Source organism: Zeugodacus cucurbitae, chromosome 6 (assembly GCF_028554725.1).
Source record: "Zeugodacus cucurbitae isolate PBARC_wt_2022May chromosome 6, idZeuCucr1.2, whole genome shotgun sequence".
Taxonomy (NCBI): domain Eukaryota; kingdom Metazoa; phylum Arthropoda; class Insecta; order Diptera; family Tephritidae; genus Zeugodacus; species Zeugodacus cucurbitae.
Window position 1 is genome coordinate 20,189,336 of NC_071671.1, and position 18,221 is coordinate 20,207,556.

The 18,221-nt window shown below is 30.5% G+C and overlaps 1 protein-coding gene across 3 annotated transcripts in view; it reads left to right on the plus strand.

Moving 5' to 3' along the window:
• Nucleotides 1–18,221, plus strand: part of LOC105214842 (calbindin-32) — a 179,434-nt gene that overhangs the window by 68,535 nt on the left and 92,678 nt on the right. For all 3 annotated transcript variants that reach the window (XM_029042046.2, XM_011188504.3, XM_054233849.1), the window contains exons 7-8: nucleotides 4,773–4,828; nucleotides 5,609–5,654. In XM_029042046.2, the coding sequence (XP_028897879.1) occupies nucleotides 4,773–4,828; nucleotides 5,609–5,654 (102 nt within the window). The remainder of the gene's footprint in view (nucleotides 1–4,772; nucleotides 4,829–5,608; nucleotides 5,655–18,221) is intronic.

Consider the following 18,221-nt stretch of genomic DNA (forward strand, 5'->3'; position numbering starts at 1 on the left):
ATGAATATAATTTTCTATGCTTCATTTCATAAATTGGAAGATGGTGGTTTATGCTTAAATGAAAAAATTCTTATTCGGACCACCTATGAGTATCTTTTTAAAGTAATTTTGTGACGAATAATTCAAATCTGAGATCTCTCTACAAATATATTGACCACCAAGTAAACAAATAAAGTACCCACAACTATAGAACACGCCTTGGGTATAAATTTAAGAAGTAAGTCCTCGTTAACTGTCACATTCTCACTTTCTCTGCGGTATTTGTATTTTTTCGGAACTTTTCACTCATTTTATTATATTTCTTATACTTTGTATTTGATGGTCCCAATTTTAGTCCAATTTTTGTTGTATTTCGTTAAGATAGTTTCTTGTGTATTTTATTGTGTGCGTTTTGTTTTTATTTTATCACGAATTTCAAAGTTTGCCTGCCAATCACTGGCTTTCGGGTTTTATTAATATGTATTTTTAAGTAGTTGGCGCTTGTTATCGCTTTTTCGCTTCTTTTCACTTCCTGTCAAAGCGTGCGGTGTAACAAGTAGGTGTATAAAATGCTGATGAAAAGTTTGTCATAAGTTTTATTAGACTAATTTAAATATTTTAATTAAAAAATTTGGAATTTCATAAATGTATATATACGAGTATAAATTCTGCTAAACTTCCTTTGGGTTTTAATTTTAAATATTGTATGTAGTATTAAAACGAAGTGTATATATACCGCTACCACTTTTGCTTTATGATTGAAAGAGATATACTGTGGGAAGAGGGAAGCTATATATTATACTAGTAATTTAGGGTTAACTCTAACTAATATATAATCAGAAGATCTTTAATCTATTAGCGTTGAACTTTAATCAATTCTTCCTAATGAGGTTCCTAGGAGAGGACTGAAGAAGAGACCTCAATCTATAGATCTCGGTAACAAAAGTCGATCAGATTGAGATATGCGATTATATAGCTCTTAAATTAAGATCTTTGTTAGAGTAGATTTACCCTTGAAGGTCAGACATTATCTAACGAGGGTCGATCTCGGAAAATAAGAAAAGAGTTTATCTGCTCTTGAAAGAATTTTTTCCAGGGTGCAATTGGATAGCTTGATAAACATAGTGTTTCTCACTAGTGGTTTTGTTATAATTAAGATCTATCATCAATTTGATATTAATTCTACAAAATGCAGTTTGCTGCTTTATAATTGAGCACAAATGTCACATTTTGCTATGTCAACAGCAATTCGGTTAAAATATACAAACACAAAACTCACGTAGGTATATTTATATTTGTACCCGACATCTGTCCAACTAAGCATGAAACTGCGTATAAAAGTATATAGAGAGCGTGTTGTCTGCGTGTGCAGAGACAGTTTGATTGACAGGACGCACGCATCCTGACTGTAGGTGATGGGTCTCTTGCCATCAAATCAAAGCGTAATTGGATTTGTGATTCACTCAATATTTCAAAATAATAGAAAATAAGAAACTAATGCATTAAAATGCATACCGATTATTTCTGGTTTTAATTTAAATTCAATGTGGTGTTAAATACGATCTAGGTCAAAAATCCATATTGTATGATAAACAAAAATTACAAAAATATAAAATAAAAATTATTTAATATAATAATACATATAAACAGTTTTAAAATTCTTCAAAAATTAAAACAAAGAAATACTTTTATTAAAATTTCGTATCTTTAAATTTATATATCATAAATTAAAATTTTGACTTACCATTTTCAATAAGCGTATTGAGTGGTTAAGCTGTAAATAGAAAATTTAATCAAATAATGAAAATAATTATAAATTTTTTAGTCTAGAGTAAAAATATGTTATAATTATAGTAATAAATACATCTAATATCTAAGTTTAAAAAAATGTATAAATTAAATATCAATTATTTATCGAATTCAATAGTTTTGAGCACTCTGATGACTTTTCAAAAACATTTCTGAAATATTAATTTGAACGCATAATCTTCAGATATAAAGTATAATTTAAAGTTTAATAAATATGTACATATAAACGTTTTGTCCAAGATGTCATCCATATTCCAGAAATATTTTTTAAAAGATGTCTAAAATTATACTATATTCTTAGAAAGGTTTAAAATTCAAAATATGTGTTTTCGTAAATTTAATAAAAAATAAATATGAAGTTAAAAAAATAATTGAAAAATTTAGTTCGTTCTTTAAATTTACATATGTACTTTATTTATTTAACTTTTAACTTTTTTTCTTAATTTTTTAATGTGAAAAAAAAAAATTTATTCAATAAAAACTCAAAAAATATTTTATTTTAAAATATATAAGAATTTAAAATAAAAAATAAATATTTGAAAAATATATTTTTAATATTTAAACATTGTTATACAAATCTGTTTATTTTTTAATTTCAAAATTCTATTTTATTTCACTTTTAAATTTAAATTAGTAATTAATTGTTTTTTTTTATAATTTGTTTAGCAAAAAAAAAAATAATAATTCAAAAATATTATTTTGTTTTAATTGAACTTTTTTTTTATAAAAATGTGTTTTCTTGTTCATTTAAAAATGTATTAAAACCTTAAGAATTCTTTTCAACAATTTAAATAAAATATATTTCAATTAAAAAAATCAAAGAATCAAAATTTAAGATATTTAATTTTAATTGAAGTTATTTATATTTAAACTTATTTTTAATAATTAAAAAAAAAAGAAATTATATAGTTTAATAAATTTCAAAATTATTAAAAAAATTGAATTTATGTTTTTATTCATTTAAAAATTATTTTATTCTTAATGTAATATTTATTTTAACAATTATAATTAAAGAACATATGATAATTGAAAGACATTATTTTATATAGTTTTAAGTTTTTTTTTTATCGAAAAACAAAGTTGCTACGAGAGAATTATAGTTTTGTCCACATAACGGTTGGTTGTAAGTCCTAAATTTGAACGAGTTAGATATACGGTTATAAATATCAAAATGATCAGGGTGACGAATAAAGTTCAAATCGGGATGCCTGCCGGTCCGTCCGTGCAAGCTGTAACTTGAGTAAAAATTGAGATATTTTAATGAAACTAGGAAGACGTATTTCTTGGCACCATAAGAAGGTTAAGTTCGAAGATGGACGGAATCGGACCACTGCCACGCCCACAAAATGTCGAAAACCGAAAACACATAAAGTGCCATAACTAAGCTATAAATAAAACTATGGAAGCAAAATTTGGTATGAACGATCGCACTATGAAGGGGCACATGTGGATGTAATTTTTTTGGGGAAGTGGTTGTGGCTCCGCCGCCTACTAAGTTTTTTGTACATATCTCCAAACTACTACTAAAGCTATATCAAGGAAACTTTATCAAGTAGTTTCTTTTAGGTACTACCTTATACAGTCCAAAAATGGAGGAAATCGGATTATAACCATGCCCACTTCACATACAAAGGTTATGTTGAAAACTACTAAAAATGCTGTAATTCAGTAAGGAAAACCAACAGAAACCTTAAATTTATAAAGAAGGTGCAGAAGAGCTGCACTCAAAATGGTAGATAAATTTTAAATGGGCGTGGTTCCGCCCACTTATGGGTCAAAAACCACATCTCCAAAACTTCTCGACCAATTTCAATGAAATTCGGTTCATAATACCTTCCTATCTTCCCAATGATATGTTGTGTGATATGTGTTGTGAAAATAGTCTAAATCGGTTCACAACCACGCCTACTTTCCATATACCAGAACTCTGAAGTCGGTCTGAATAGTTTACTTTACAATATATAAAGTTAGTACTAGTGAAGATATCGGAACAGAACTTCGCTGAAATACTGTATTTAAAAAGTGCCATCACCCTTCTAAAAATCGTCGAAATCGGTCAATAAGTTTTCCAGACCCTATATATCGAATACGAGGACCTCAATACTTCTAACAAATTTTGTACCGAAATTATAGTTAAGTCTCTCAGATATTTTGAAGAAATTTTGAGGGAATATGTTTCTTCTAATAAAATGTTATTATTTTTTTAACAATTGCCCAGTATTAAAACCAAATTCATGTTAAACCGACCCAATACACGCAAACTCATAATCCCTAAAACTACAGTGGCTTCACTGAAATAACGGGTTAAATCAGCGCATAACCCCTGTTGGCAGGACACAGATTTCCCTAATCCACAGTGAATATAAGAGACAAAATTATATCCCACAGGTAGAAACAAAAACAAAGTAGCAAATAGTGAACTAAATTGTATGCAAATGTATAAAACAGCAACAATAACATTAAACTGAATGTCTGCCATAAATCTCAACACATAAAAAATGTGCTTCAAATTGCGGACTATTGTTGTAATTGTAGCAATAGCATAAAATTTACTTAATTACCGTAGGGAGCACTCGAAGTGACCTTAAGGGAGCGCAAGCTGGCAGTCGCCGGCGCTGACGCTGGTGAATGAAGCGAAACGAAGCATAAAGCGTGTTATACTTTGCATAATTTCAGGCGCCGCAACGCATCAGTAATGCAGAAATAACGAAAATACGCCCAAGTGCTGGCTGTACTTGTAGCTTGAAGAAAAGAATAACTCTTGTAATTCGAAATGTCTGCTGCTAAAGACGCGCCATTGTTCAAGTTAAATGATTGCATAAGTTGAGGCGCTGCGTGTATTACGAGGTTTCAACAAATTCACTGTGAAATTTACTAATTTGTATTCAACACTGCGTTTACAGTTATTTCGCTGTTTTCTGCTTCCGCTTACTATATAAAACTTAACTTATTTTTGTTGTTTTCTCTCTCGTTTCTCTTTGCAGTTGCAAGTTTTCGACGCCAACAAGGATGGACGTCTGCAGCTCTCCGAAATGGCCAAGTGAGTAAATATATGCATTAACGGAATGTTTGTATTGTTTTATTTTATTGTTGTTTGTGTAATACGTGCTGGATTGCATTGGAAAATGCATTTATTTTAACAAGTTGCAGACAAGCGCAGAGTGTGGCAACGCCATTACGGGCATTGTTTTAAGTATGACAGCTTGTAGTGACGTTGCCTGCTAAGAGTTAGGCGGCTTATCGCTAATTACTTAAATTTCTGCTAAACTGCAGATTTGTTGAGCAAATAAATTAAGTTTGTAGTTTAGTTTCAACATTAAACTTTCCGAAAAATGTTGAAGAGAACTTCGAAAGTTGCTTTAAAAATCCGAAAATTTATTTAACTTCAAATGTACTCGTACATATATTCTAGAGGAAAGCCATTTTAAGCTAAGCAAATAAATTAAATGGATACACAGTCGAAATATATGTATATTGTCAACTCTTCCCTTCTCCTGTAGTCCTATATTTATATCCTCTTTTCCACTTCCACCACATTCTCTCCTAACTTTCTGCATATTTAAATGAAATATGATAGCACCAACCAACTCACCAAACTAATTTCCTGCTCACCAATTCTCAAACACTCGCATATTTCCCCCTTTTAACGCACTTGACCGCCTTCCAGATATTTCCGGTGCTACTTAAACCCGAGAGATCTTTAACTTTCTATTACATACTTATTTTCAGTTTGTTTGTTTGTTTGTTACACTCAATCACTGACCTCTTATATGCTTCCTTTTATCTTCCTATTTGACTTGTTTATTTTCACTCATTACAGATTGCTTCCGGTAAAAGAGAATTTCCTCTGTCGCCAGGTTTTCAAGGTAAGTGCTAGACTTAATACAGTTGTCTGTATGCATTTTGCATTCACTTGCGTCCCTTCGAAACCACTCAACCCTACTGATTTCAATTACTATTGAGCATACACAAACACTTTTACATATATTTATATAGAAAGATTCGAAATAAGATTGTGATAAAATTAAATAAAATGGGTTAGAATGGAAGTCAGCATAAAATTCTTAGGGATACACATATTCAAAGACACAAATACGAAAAAAAGTAATTTTTACTATACCAGCAGCGCAAATGTTGCGTGCAATCGTTTTGATAATCAAGATATACATTTTTATTAGGTTTAATTATATATAAAGTAATTTTAGGTTATACAATTAGGTTAAATCCAGTGAATTACTTCAATTACTTGTATGGACAATATGATTACACATAAGTAATCATTGTAGTAATTGTTTTATTATGATTAAAGATTATATAATTCAATTATATCATATAAAAAGGGGCTACGTCGGAAAAATTACTTCAATTACTTATATAAATGACAAGATTACACCTAAGTTATTTTAGTAATTGTTTTACTTTTATTAAAAACACTTCTTGATTATAAAAATGCATTAGTGGTTTGTTTAAATGCGAAAAATGATTAAATATGAGGTTATGTCAAGTAAGTTACTTCAATTATTTGTATGGACAATACATCTAAATAATTATAGTAGTATTCTTTTATACTAAAAAGTGTTAAAATATTTAAATTATTTGATGAAGAAATGATATTAAATCTAATAAATTACTTTAATTGCTAATATAAATTACATGATCACGTCTAAGTAATTATTCTAGTAATTTATTTACTATTATTAAATATATTTCTTTAGCATTAAAATGTATCATTAAATTCCTTAAATACTTAAAAGTAATAATATAATAAACTTATAAAATTATAAAATGAAGAAGTGAGATTATCACAAGTAATAGCCTTTTCACACAGGAGCTAATTGATCAATTAATCGGCAAAAACAAAAATGTGTAAAAGCGCTCAATTACCGAGTAGCCGGCAGTGTGAAGTGCAAAAACAGGTTTCTCGATCAAAATTTTAATTGATCAATTTATTTGGCTGTGTGAAAGGGTTATTAAAGACATTTACTTACGATAAAATTGAAATAATCTGTTGCTTCAATACAAAGTAAAGTATTTATATAATTGAATTACTTAACATTTATTTGCATTTTTTTTGCATTGCATACTTTTAAGCTTCAGTGCATTGCTAGAAGCATGCTTCTGAAAAAAAAACACATTTCAGCACCACATTAATTTCCTACATTTTTATAAATATTGTTTGTTTCTTTTTAAACTGTAAGAATTTATTTTTATTTTTTTACGAAAAATATTTCAAAATATTCAAGTATTATAAAGATTTTAAAATTTAATATATTTAAAAATATTTGTTACCATAAATAATTATTATAAGCTAGAGTTATTGCGGACCCAAGCACATCCTTCGTAGTCTAAGTTCTTCCTTCAGTTATTGTCTTATAGTAGCTCACTCACTCATTTTCATCTATGAATTAATTCCTCGAATATTTAAATTGTTTTTTGTCTGCCACTTTAAATATTTATCCAGTTTATATTTATCGAGTTTTTCGGTAGGGCAACTTACATATACATGTAATGTTGTATAAATGGATAGTGGCGAATCGAACAAGCCATTGGTATAAATTAAATAAAAACTTTTCACAATTTAAAACTGGTCGATAAAGATTTTCCAAAGTGTTGGACCTTTTATCGTTCATATAAACCACTTAATTTAATATTCTGTATTTGGTGTGCGACTTCGCTAAAATACAACCTTTTTTATTCGAATACACCAACATGTAGGCAACGCTTTATTCGTACTATGTAACTAATGCTAAAAATGAGTTAAACTTTTGTGCCCAACTCATATGAGCTGACAAGAAAAACTAATTAATTACAACTTGATGAACATTTCTCTTGAGAAAATCCATGTATTTTCTTAGCTACAAAAAAAGTTGAAAAAAAATTACTAATCATTGTCAAGCTCGATATAATTTAACGCATTATATTTCCAGTTGCATGCTGATATTTTCATTTTATGTCTACTTCTTGCATTTACTTTATATTTGTAATATTTGCGAAAGTTTACTTCTATGCAACTTATTGATAAAAGTTGTTGCCTACATTTGTGACATTGATGGACACAAGCTTTGTGAGATATTTGCCATGAAACATATGTAATACTTTGTAAAAAGAAAAGAAACAAGGTAAAGTAATATATTTTCGAGAAAATTCTTGCTCAAGTATCTACTGCATTGCAATGAGGAAAGTTAAGAAAAATTAGCGAAAACTTTTACAAACCGAAAGATTGAGTTTTATTGAAATAAGCTTGCTGAGTTTGTGGAAATTTGGTAGTAAGAAATCGGTTGTTTTTTAAGATGTTTTATTAAGTTTGGAAAAAATTTTTTAGAATATTATGTTTATATGTATTTCGTAAACTTATAAACAATAAAACTGACAAGATTAAAAATCGTATACAGCTTAGTGCACTTTTAAATGGAAAAGAGTACCTTTAGTTTGTTAGGAGTGCTTGCCTTAAGAAAGAGAGTAAAAAATGTAATGTCCAAAATTGAAATAGTTTGAAAAGGAATAAAAAACGAAATATCAATATTTGAATGTACGCAAAAAAAGTATAAAAGAAAAACAAAGAAAAGGAAAGGTGTTGAAAAAATTGAACAAAAAGATAATACAGATTCCATGAAATACAATCCACACAAAAGTAATAATTCAAAAGTCAAACAAGTGACAAAAGGGTCAAAGACAATGTGAAAGTACAATGCGAGTTTAAATAAATGAATTTTAGTCGGAAAGGCTCAAAAGGAAAAAAAACTAAACAAAAAGTGAAAACAAAAGTTTAAATAAATTTCACATTTCCACTGTCAAATAAATCAAAAAATTTACTACAGAACAGGAAACCCTTTGGTTGGGCAGCTGTTATATGAAGGATTAGGACTTAGTTTTGAAAATTTTTGTTATTCATTTTGCAATTATGCTGCTTCTTGATATTTTCGGATGATTGTTAAACAATTACTTTGGAAATCGAAAAAAGGACTGTTCGGGCTTAAGGTGTATATTGCTTTCACAATTATGCCGAACGTTGTCCTTTTTAAAGCGCTGTACTTCATTAGTATAGAAGAGCAATATTTTTCATTAAATTTAAATTTTTTACAGTTTTTAGATAGACGAGTGCCTATAGCTTAGAAATTATGCATTTTATTTTTATTGTCAGGGTAGCCATTTATCTATATTTTAATTTGGTTGCAGTGATTGTTTACTTTGCTTTTTGATGGAGTATAAATGAAAATTTAGTTTAAAAATTAATAGATAATTATAAAAAAATTAAAGTTAAAAATATTTTGATAGGGTTGCCACATATTTTTTTTTAAATATATGTTTTTTTTTAATTCAACACAACAACATAAATAAATTAAAATCAAAAATTTATATTTTCTCAAATTATATAAAACAAACTACTACTCTAACTACTACTACTAATTCATAATACTATTATTGTATTTTTAATAAGAAGGTGAATATTGTTTGTCAAAATTCAAACGATATGAGCCAATAGAAGTTGGATATTGCTAAAACTCGTCATTGAAGCTTGAATAAAGGTTCAAACTTTCATTTATTTCGCTTCTTGCTGGTAATTGTATGCGGCACATGAGATTTCTAAATCCAATGACCTGAAAAAAAGTTTCGAATTTCCTAATCCTTTCACTATTAACACTTCCTTAATTTGAAAATTTATTTGCGCTTTAAACATGCATACACACGTGCTGCCACGTGCCGCTGTGGCACAGTAAGTTTGACTCGAATTTGGTAAGCTGTAAAAGCACTTAGCCACTAGCGAAAGCATGACCAACAATTTTATCGCTCTGCGCTCACTCTTATACTCGGTGTCCTTACCACTTGCCATTTATTTTTTTTTGTTGCTTTGAGTTTTTAAAAATTTTAAAGTGTCTTTCCAACACTTGACCTACGCTGTTAACTCAAAGTTAAGCGCTATACGAGCGTAAAAAATAGAAGCAAAACAAAAAAAAAATAGCGAAAAGAGCAGGCAGGCAATAAATTTGATATACTACACAAGCCAGTGGTTTTCCATTAGTGCTGCTAGCCAGTGTTACCCATTTCATGTGAAAACATAAAAAAATCGCATAATGTACATGACCATTAAATTTTATTTCAATTTGCTGCTCAACGTCGCTCTGGTGAAAGTTCACTAACACTCGACTTTTCAATTTCACTATTTTAACGGTAACTGTGTTATTACACTTTTTTATGCTTCCATTTCGTCAAAATACTAGCAATTATTCATGTATTTATTGGACAATTCGTGCGTTTGTATTCATTTTGCTGTAGTTTTGTAGCACAAAAAAAAACGCAAAATCGTAGCATACACACAGGCTGCCACACATTACATTACATTACAACTTTACGCAAATTTTTGCAATTATAATGAATTTTATGCGCAATGCGGTACTTTTTTTTGCTTCAATACGCTTTGTACTGGTTTTCATATGCATATGCTTACAGTTTTTAACAGCTGTTAAGCGCTGCAATAAAGGGAATTATTGAATGCTGTTATAGTGGAACTTTTTTATGGAAATTATACGCGAAGGCACCTAATAGTGTTTGGAAATGTGCATAATATACGCATTTAGTAGGTCTGTATTTGTAAAATTTGCAAATTAATGTGTATGGGTCCGGTGAAAATTCAGCATTAATTGTTGCAAAGACGCGAAAGAGACTAAGTGATTTCTAGAAATGATTTAATAATCCCTTCTAACTCAAATACTGATAAAGCATTTTCTGTAGTTTGCTTTTTGGCTGGAGAACGGATTTTCGTTTATTATTTGATATACTTGTACTTCTCATTCGGTTAGCAAAATAATTCTATAATTTCAGTTCTTTTTATAACCAAGAAACTATTTTACATATTTCATTTTAAAATATTGAAAAAATGTAAATAAAATAGTTTCTAAAATACAAATATTATAATCACAGAAATATAATTAATAATTTAATTGTATAAAAAGTTCGAGAGCAAATTAAGGGGTTACATATACAGAGGTAGTCAAAATTATTTACACATCGGTCGTTTGTTTACAAGTTTCACACAAAAAAGGTTTCGCTTGTTGTTGTTGTTGTCGCAGGGTAACAAAATGCTATGTTGTTGTAAACCTTGATCTATCCCGAGAGAATGAAGTCGGTTTGGCTAGAATAGCTAGAAATATGGCGGAGAAATAAGCAAATGAACTGAAGACTCGGAGTAGTCAAAAGTATTTACACACATTTTTTTGCGTCAAAAGTATTTACACACAACATGAAATGGATTATCCTGTTAGTTTTTAATGATACTTTTTTTAATTTTAATGTTTAGTCCAAGTTACTATTCTAAGGCGATAAATTCATAATTGGTTACATTACCATTGGCATCAATACTAGCCTGCTTTATGGTCCGAATTGATTCAACACAATTGTGCGCTAAGTTAACACTTAATTTAGACCAAATGTCGCTAATTTCGGCGTTTTCGGTTATTATATCAATTGTCCTCTGATATTTAACGAAAGACCAAACATTTTGACTAAAGTTTTGGTCAGGGCTGAGCGGAGGTCAACTTGATTTGCTTCATTTAAAACTTTTGTAGGTAAAGATCCTTCATGAAATGGAGCATTATCCTGTTGTAAAATGTAGTCAATAGTTGGAAAAGGCCGACGGACCACTACAATGGCATGGTCATGTGAAATCTGATATATCCGGATGATTTATGGTCACTAAATTAATACCAAATCTCCAAAACAGAAGTAAGGAAAATTTCCCCAAAGAATCAAAAAAAATCAAAAATCATCACTCCCGACTCTATTTAGCGTCTAAGCTGCATTATTCTTTTTCTCACGTGGTAAATGCATAAAGCGTTTACTAAATAAGCCCTGGAACAAATTAAGGTAAATGAGAGGCATATTGTTTTTTTGGTTTCGGAAATAAAGCTTTTTTGGTTTCGGAAGTGGTCAACTTTATACACAACGTATGTATTTATGTTACTATTTTTAAATGTCCTTAGCAGTGTAGCATCATTGACTGTTCATGCAATATGCTGATTCGATAAAGCTGCAATATTAAGAGGACTAATTGTGGGATTTTGTATGACAGTTCCTACTAATCTTCTGCATTCTCTTTGAGTTATCACAGGTTTCCGCCCAATTATCTTTAAATTGTCCTTGCAATACTTAGTTTCCTTCTTTTTAATAACATTATAAACAGTATTCCATCAAATTCTATAAATTTTAACTAACTCCGAAGCCTAAACTCGAGTCTTAAACTTAGTAACAGTCTCCAATCTAGTTATAATCGATAATTCTTTTGTTTTCGATATTTTATTTACCAATTTTTATATTTTAAGGCTGAGTTAGGTTGTTAAGAATGCAATAGAATCAAATTACTACTTTTGCTCAAACCAAATCCAAGGATAAAGGCTAAATCGCCGTGTGTATATACTTTTGACGCAAAAAAAATGTGTGTAAATACTTTTGACTACTGCGAGTCTTCAGTTCATTTGCTTATATCTCCGCCATTTTTCTAGCTATTCTAGCCAAACTGACTTCATTCGCTCGGGAATAGATCAAGGTTTACAACAACATAGCATTTGTTTGTTTATTTGTTACCCTGCGACAACAACAACAACAACAAGCGAAAGCTTTTTGTGTGAAACATGTAAAAAAACGTCCGATGTGTGAATAATTTTGACTACCTCTGTATATTTAAGAATACACACAGAAAATTTCATATCGTTCAGGTGAATATTTTCAAAGTTACAAGCAAATTTGAAAAGGCATTTCAGAGTGCTTGGATGTACAAGGTCCGAGCGGCAGCGCGTTTTTCTCAAAATGGTGTTTTCAAAGTCGGTGACCAACATTACTCGAAAACGGCTAGACCGATTAGTCTCAATTTTAACACGACCTTCTTAAATATATTTTTTAGTAATTAATCGAAGATTTTTTCTCTCCGATAAATATTTTTTTTTTTTTTTAAACAATTTAAGGCCGAAATTTCGGTGAAGAATCGATTTTTTTTTTTGAAAAACCGCCATTTTGTCAAAAAATTTTATTTTGCTTATTCCTTCGATTAATTACTAGATTTAACATTATTTTAACGAAATCTGGTTGGTTTTTAATTTCAAATGATCCAGTTCCGAGATATAGTGGGCACCGCAAAACGTCTTTTTTGAGAGGAGCTCCTGGAGATCAGCTGTAGCTCTTTTTCAAATAAATATAATATGTGTATAAATTTTTGGAACAATAAATTAAAAAGTTTTCTCAGAAAAAATTCGGGAAAATTCACTTTTTTTCGGCCGTCTAACTGTATATAACCCCTTAAGGGCCGCTATAACTATCTGAACCTTTAAGTTCCCACTTGAACACTATTGAATATTGAATGATATACTATATAGTCGAAGAGTTAGGAATATTTTACAATATTCTATCAAATTTTCTAATTGAAAAAACTATGATTTTATTCAAAAGTTAGTATGATACATTTTGATTGATTTCACATAACTTTAGAGCGAAAGTAGATACTTGTTTGTTATGTAAACTTTTCTATTACATCTCAGATTGTTCCAAACCCGTTCATTTGATACTAATATAGTAAATGTAATTTTTTATTATTTTTTGTTTGAATTAAGATGTTCATATAAGTGGCAATCCTTTTCAAAAATGTCTTCGATAGAAGTCTTCCTAAATCATTTATCTATTGATATCCATAATATATGTATGTGTTATATGTTTTATGTAATGAATTTAGGATAATAAACAATTTAAACCAGGTGGCAACACTTCTCAAAAAATATTTTTAAGTGTAAACTCACTTTATACGTTTTTAGCTTGATATAGAATTAGTATAATTAAATACTGAAGTAAATTTAAACAGGTGGCAACTCTTTTAATTTTTGTAGCTCGTAAGTTTTTAAACAATTTCAGTCTGTTATAAACATTGCAGTGATTTTCTATCTAATTTGAGATTTTTAGCCACTGATATTAAATTAAAATACTTGAACAAATGTTTTAATCATATGGCAAACCACTTCTCAAAATATTTTCAACCGCAAGGTTTTTTAGACATTTTCAGCCTGTTCCACATACTGCAGTGGTTTGCTTTCTAATTCAAACTTTTGGAACAGCTGACAATCTTCTTTCCACAAATTTTCAAAAATATAGTTTTCTGAATTTTATTTCTAATAGTGCTCATCCTGATCTGAAAACAGCCACTATGGTAAAATTCCAACAAACAACAATTAATCAATTTGGTCTCTTCAGAGCTTTTTCTTTACGAAGGAGAGCTTTTACACTATTAGACTTGATCAGATTTTATTGCTTTCAAAATGAGGAAGGAAACGATATAGCGATATTTTCTTGGATTTTATGCATTCCTATCTTGACAGACTGAACTCTGGTTTCAATAAGCTTTCGATATACATATGTTAGTAATTTAATAATTTTGAAGGCGCTCGAGATCCAGATTCGAGAAATACTCCACTGACATAGAGCTACTCGGGGGTTCACATTTTAAACATTCGCCATATTGCATCCGTCAAGAAAATGCATCCGGTATCAAGAAAATATTATATATCGAATTTCTTTGAAATCTGTCGAGTAGTTCCTGAGATATGGTTTTTGACCCATAAGTGGCCGATGCCACTCCCATTTTCAATTTTTTTTTTAATCTGAGTGCAGCTTCCTTCGCTGTTCCTTCTGTAAATTTTAGTGTTTCTGACGTTTTTCGTTAGTGAGTTAATCCACTTTTAGTAATTTTAATTATTAATTTAATAGAACAAAATATATAAAAAGGTGGCAACCCTTTTAAAAAAATGTTTGAACTGAAAATATTCCTTACACTGTTTAACTTGATATTGAATTAAATTGTAGAACCAAATTTAAACTGGTGGCAACACTCTTTAATTTTTTTAACTGAAAATTCCTAAAACCTTTTCAGCTCGTTATCTATCAAATTGGTTTCTATCAAATTGAAATTTGTAGCCAATTATATTGAATTAAATTACTGAAACAAATGTAGTAATGTTAAACATGTGGCAACAGTTTTAAAAAAATATTTTCAACTGAAAGGTTTTTAAGAGCTGTTACAGGCCTGTTAACAATATTGCAGCAATTGGCTAGCTAATTTAAAATTTGGTCGAGATCAAAATTTTGAGACGCTATACGTGAAAATATTTCAGAGACTACAAAAGCTACATCTTCAGAGTGTGTATTTATATGGTTAATTTTATAGTAATGATAACAAGGATTTGATAATAAATTCAGGATATTGAGCTGTGAAATTCTTGACTATTATAATGCGCTCACTTAGAAATTGTGTGTTTATTTCTCTTGTCAATCGCGTTAGGTTGATGGTAACAGTGAGGTTATAAGTTAAGTTAAATAGTTAAAAATATTTTGGATATTTCAAAGATGCGATAAAATTTTGAAGAAAGTACATTAGTCTCTAGTCTCTAATGAGATGTCATCTGAAATAAATAATGAAATAAATTCTAAAAAATAATTATTATACTTCCGCAACAACAACAAATAATTTAAATAAGAAAAACATGCAGAGCAGTTAATGTAATGCGCTCAAGCGAATAGCTATGGCATACAAAGGTATACCAATGCATTGAAGCGAATTTAATTTGCAACAACGATAAATGTGCAACACACGTGGAATGCATGTACGTTCGGTGACTGAATAAAAAAAATTACACGTGTGTGTTTCTTGGAAATGGCATTATTTCAATTTAAATAGTATTTGGCTTAATAGCCAGAGTTACTGCAGCAATTTGCAGATGGCGTTGGGTTTTGTGTGTTGCACACAATAAAGCTATAACGGTACACAATTAATTTTACTACAGCAAAATGTGTGCACACATTTTCCATTAACAGCGAATTTTCTGCAAAATTAAAGCAGATATTTTTAATGCGCACACACAGCTGGCTGACTGGCTTCAGCAGGCTCCACACGCCGCTAGCACTAGCAAGCAGATTACAAGCACACAAGCAGAGGTCTGTGTGTTGTTGTTGTAAAAGCAGCCTGCTGCTGAAATGCTGCCTGCATGTGAACACGCAGTTGTCGGCGCACAGGCAGAGCATAACCAAAGTTGAAGCGGAAGTGGAGAACACGCTCGCTGCTGCCTGCTAATGCTGGATGAAAATGAAGATTTATATGGCACTGTCAACAGTACAATTATTTTTAATATCCTGCTTGCAAGTGATGCGCAACAACAAAAACAAAAAAACAGCAGAAAAATGAAAAACGCCGCAGCATTAACAACATGCACAACAACAACAACACGATTAAGTGACAACAACAATAGCGTGCTAAACAGCGGACGCAACTTAATTTGCACATCCTGTCCATGTAGCGAAAATTGGTGTAGATATATATAAATATATATATATACAGAAGAGATTAACTCTTTCTCAGTATTTTTTGCCGTTACCCTTCTGCACACACACAGATTTCCCTACATTTGCGTGTGATTGCGCGCTTTGTCGTTTCACTTAACTTTCACTTGGCTTTCGTATGGCCCGATTCATTTTATGTAGACTGCTACGCCTTTTCTACTCTGCGGCTGGCAGTTGGTTGTTGAAATTGCCTTCTTATTGCGCTGCCGTTTATTAAGCAGCTCTTATCTGTGCGCACTCACTGTGAAGTTGATTACTGGGGCGTTATGCCCGAAAATAAAGATGCCTTTTTTGTGGCTTTCAGGTTGTCTTGCATACATTTCCACGTTGGATTGCTTCTCTAGTCACCTAGTACGCCCATTTGTTTTAGTTTAATGACTTTATAATTTTGTTGTTTTAAAAAAATCCTATATGGAATATATGTACTATATACAGCAGTGATCTTATATGTAGTTTGGTATGCCAGGCTTTGGTTTGAGTCATCGATGTTTCAATTTATGAATTCATATACAGTGGAACTTCTCTAACTCGAATCACCATAATCCATAAAAAAAAACTTCGAGTTAGAGAGACTTCGAGTTATAGAATTTTAATTAAAACATAAAATTTTCCAAAAAGCTGGAAATATAGAGTTTTATATTCATACGTTAAAACAGTTATTCTATAATTTTGTTAGTTGCAGTTTGCTTTTGTTTCCATAAGCATATTATCATATTTTTTGGTCGTCTCCATACCATATAGAGGGACTCTTTTAAAATCGTGCCTAGATAGTAAAATTTTAAATTTTGTTTATGCCCTGGCCGAAAAGTTCGATTTATGGAAGGAAATTTACATGAAAGTTGCCTTTTATTGGCACTTCAAAAGGGAAGGAAATTTGAATGAAATTTGATATCGGCTTACTAAATACAAGGAGGAATATAAAAGAAACTTCAATTATTGTGGAAAAAAATTAAGAAAATTTCTAAAGTAGTTCTATTCATTCCATCTATTCAACAAACTGCTTAAACTGACCTCTTTAATTTACGATTTTCCAAATCAAATTGGTTACACGAGTGTATTTTTGTAATTATTTAAGTATTTCTAAAAATTAACCCGTTCGAAGGAGTAAAACCTAACGAACTTAATCGCACAAACAATTGGTATAAATCTTATAAACTGGCCTACTAAGATATAGATAACATAACAAGCGAATAAATTATCCACAAACTCAGTTACTTTGAATTCAACTCTTAGAAAATTTAACTAAAACAATTTTTCCATCCATTTAATATTATTACATAATACCCTATCCTACACTTCTTACTGCAAGCCTCATTAAAAATACAGAAAAGATGAAATTTAGAAAGCATATATGAAGGTTGAAAAGTCTTAATACTTATTGCTAGCTTTCAATCTTGATAACTGTTACGTAAGAACAATGGTTGAGACTTTTAAAATGGAGTTAATATTTATTTAGCGGCTATATCTACAGTCAGACCGATTAATCAGCAGGAGCATCGGCCAAAAACTGGGAGTTATATCAATACTTCATGCCCTTCCTCCGGTATAATAAGTCCAATGGATAAAATGAGAAGTTCTTATAAAACTAAAAGACTTGACACACATATTACTTAGCACCCTGAGGAGTTTCGTATTGAAAATGGGCGAAATCGGACAATTGTCACGCCCACAAAATGGCGAAAACCGAAAACATATAAAGTGCTATAACCAAGCCATAATATAAATTATTAGTGTAAAATTTAGTACAAAGGATCATACTAGGAAGGAGCATATTTGGATGTAATTTTTTTGAGAAAGTAGGCGTGGCCCCGTCTCCTAGTAAGGTTTTTGTACATAGCTAGTAAATTACTAAAGCAATACCAACCGAACTCCTTAGAGTCGTTTTTTAGCCATTCCTTATGTACTTCAAAAATGGAATCGGATTATAACCACGCCCACCTCCCATACAAAGGTTATATTGAAAACTACTCAAAATGCTTTAATTCACTAAGGAAAAACACTAGAAACCTTAAATTTCACAGTAAAGATGGTACAGAAGAGCTCCGCCCACTTATGGATCAAAAACC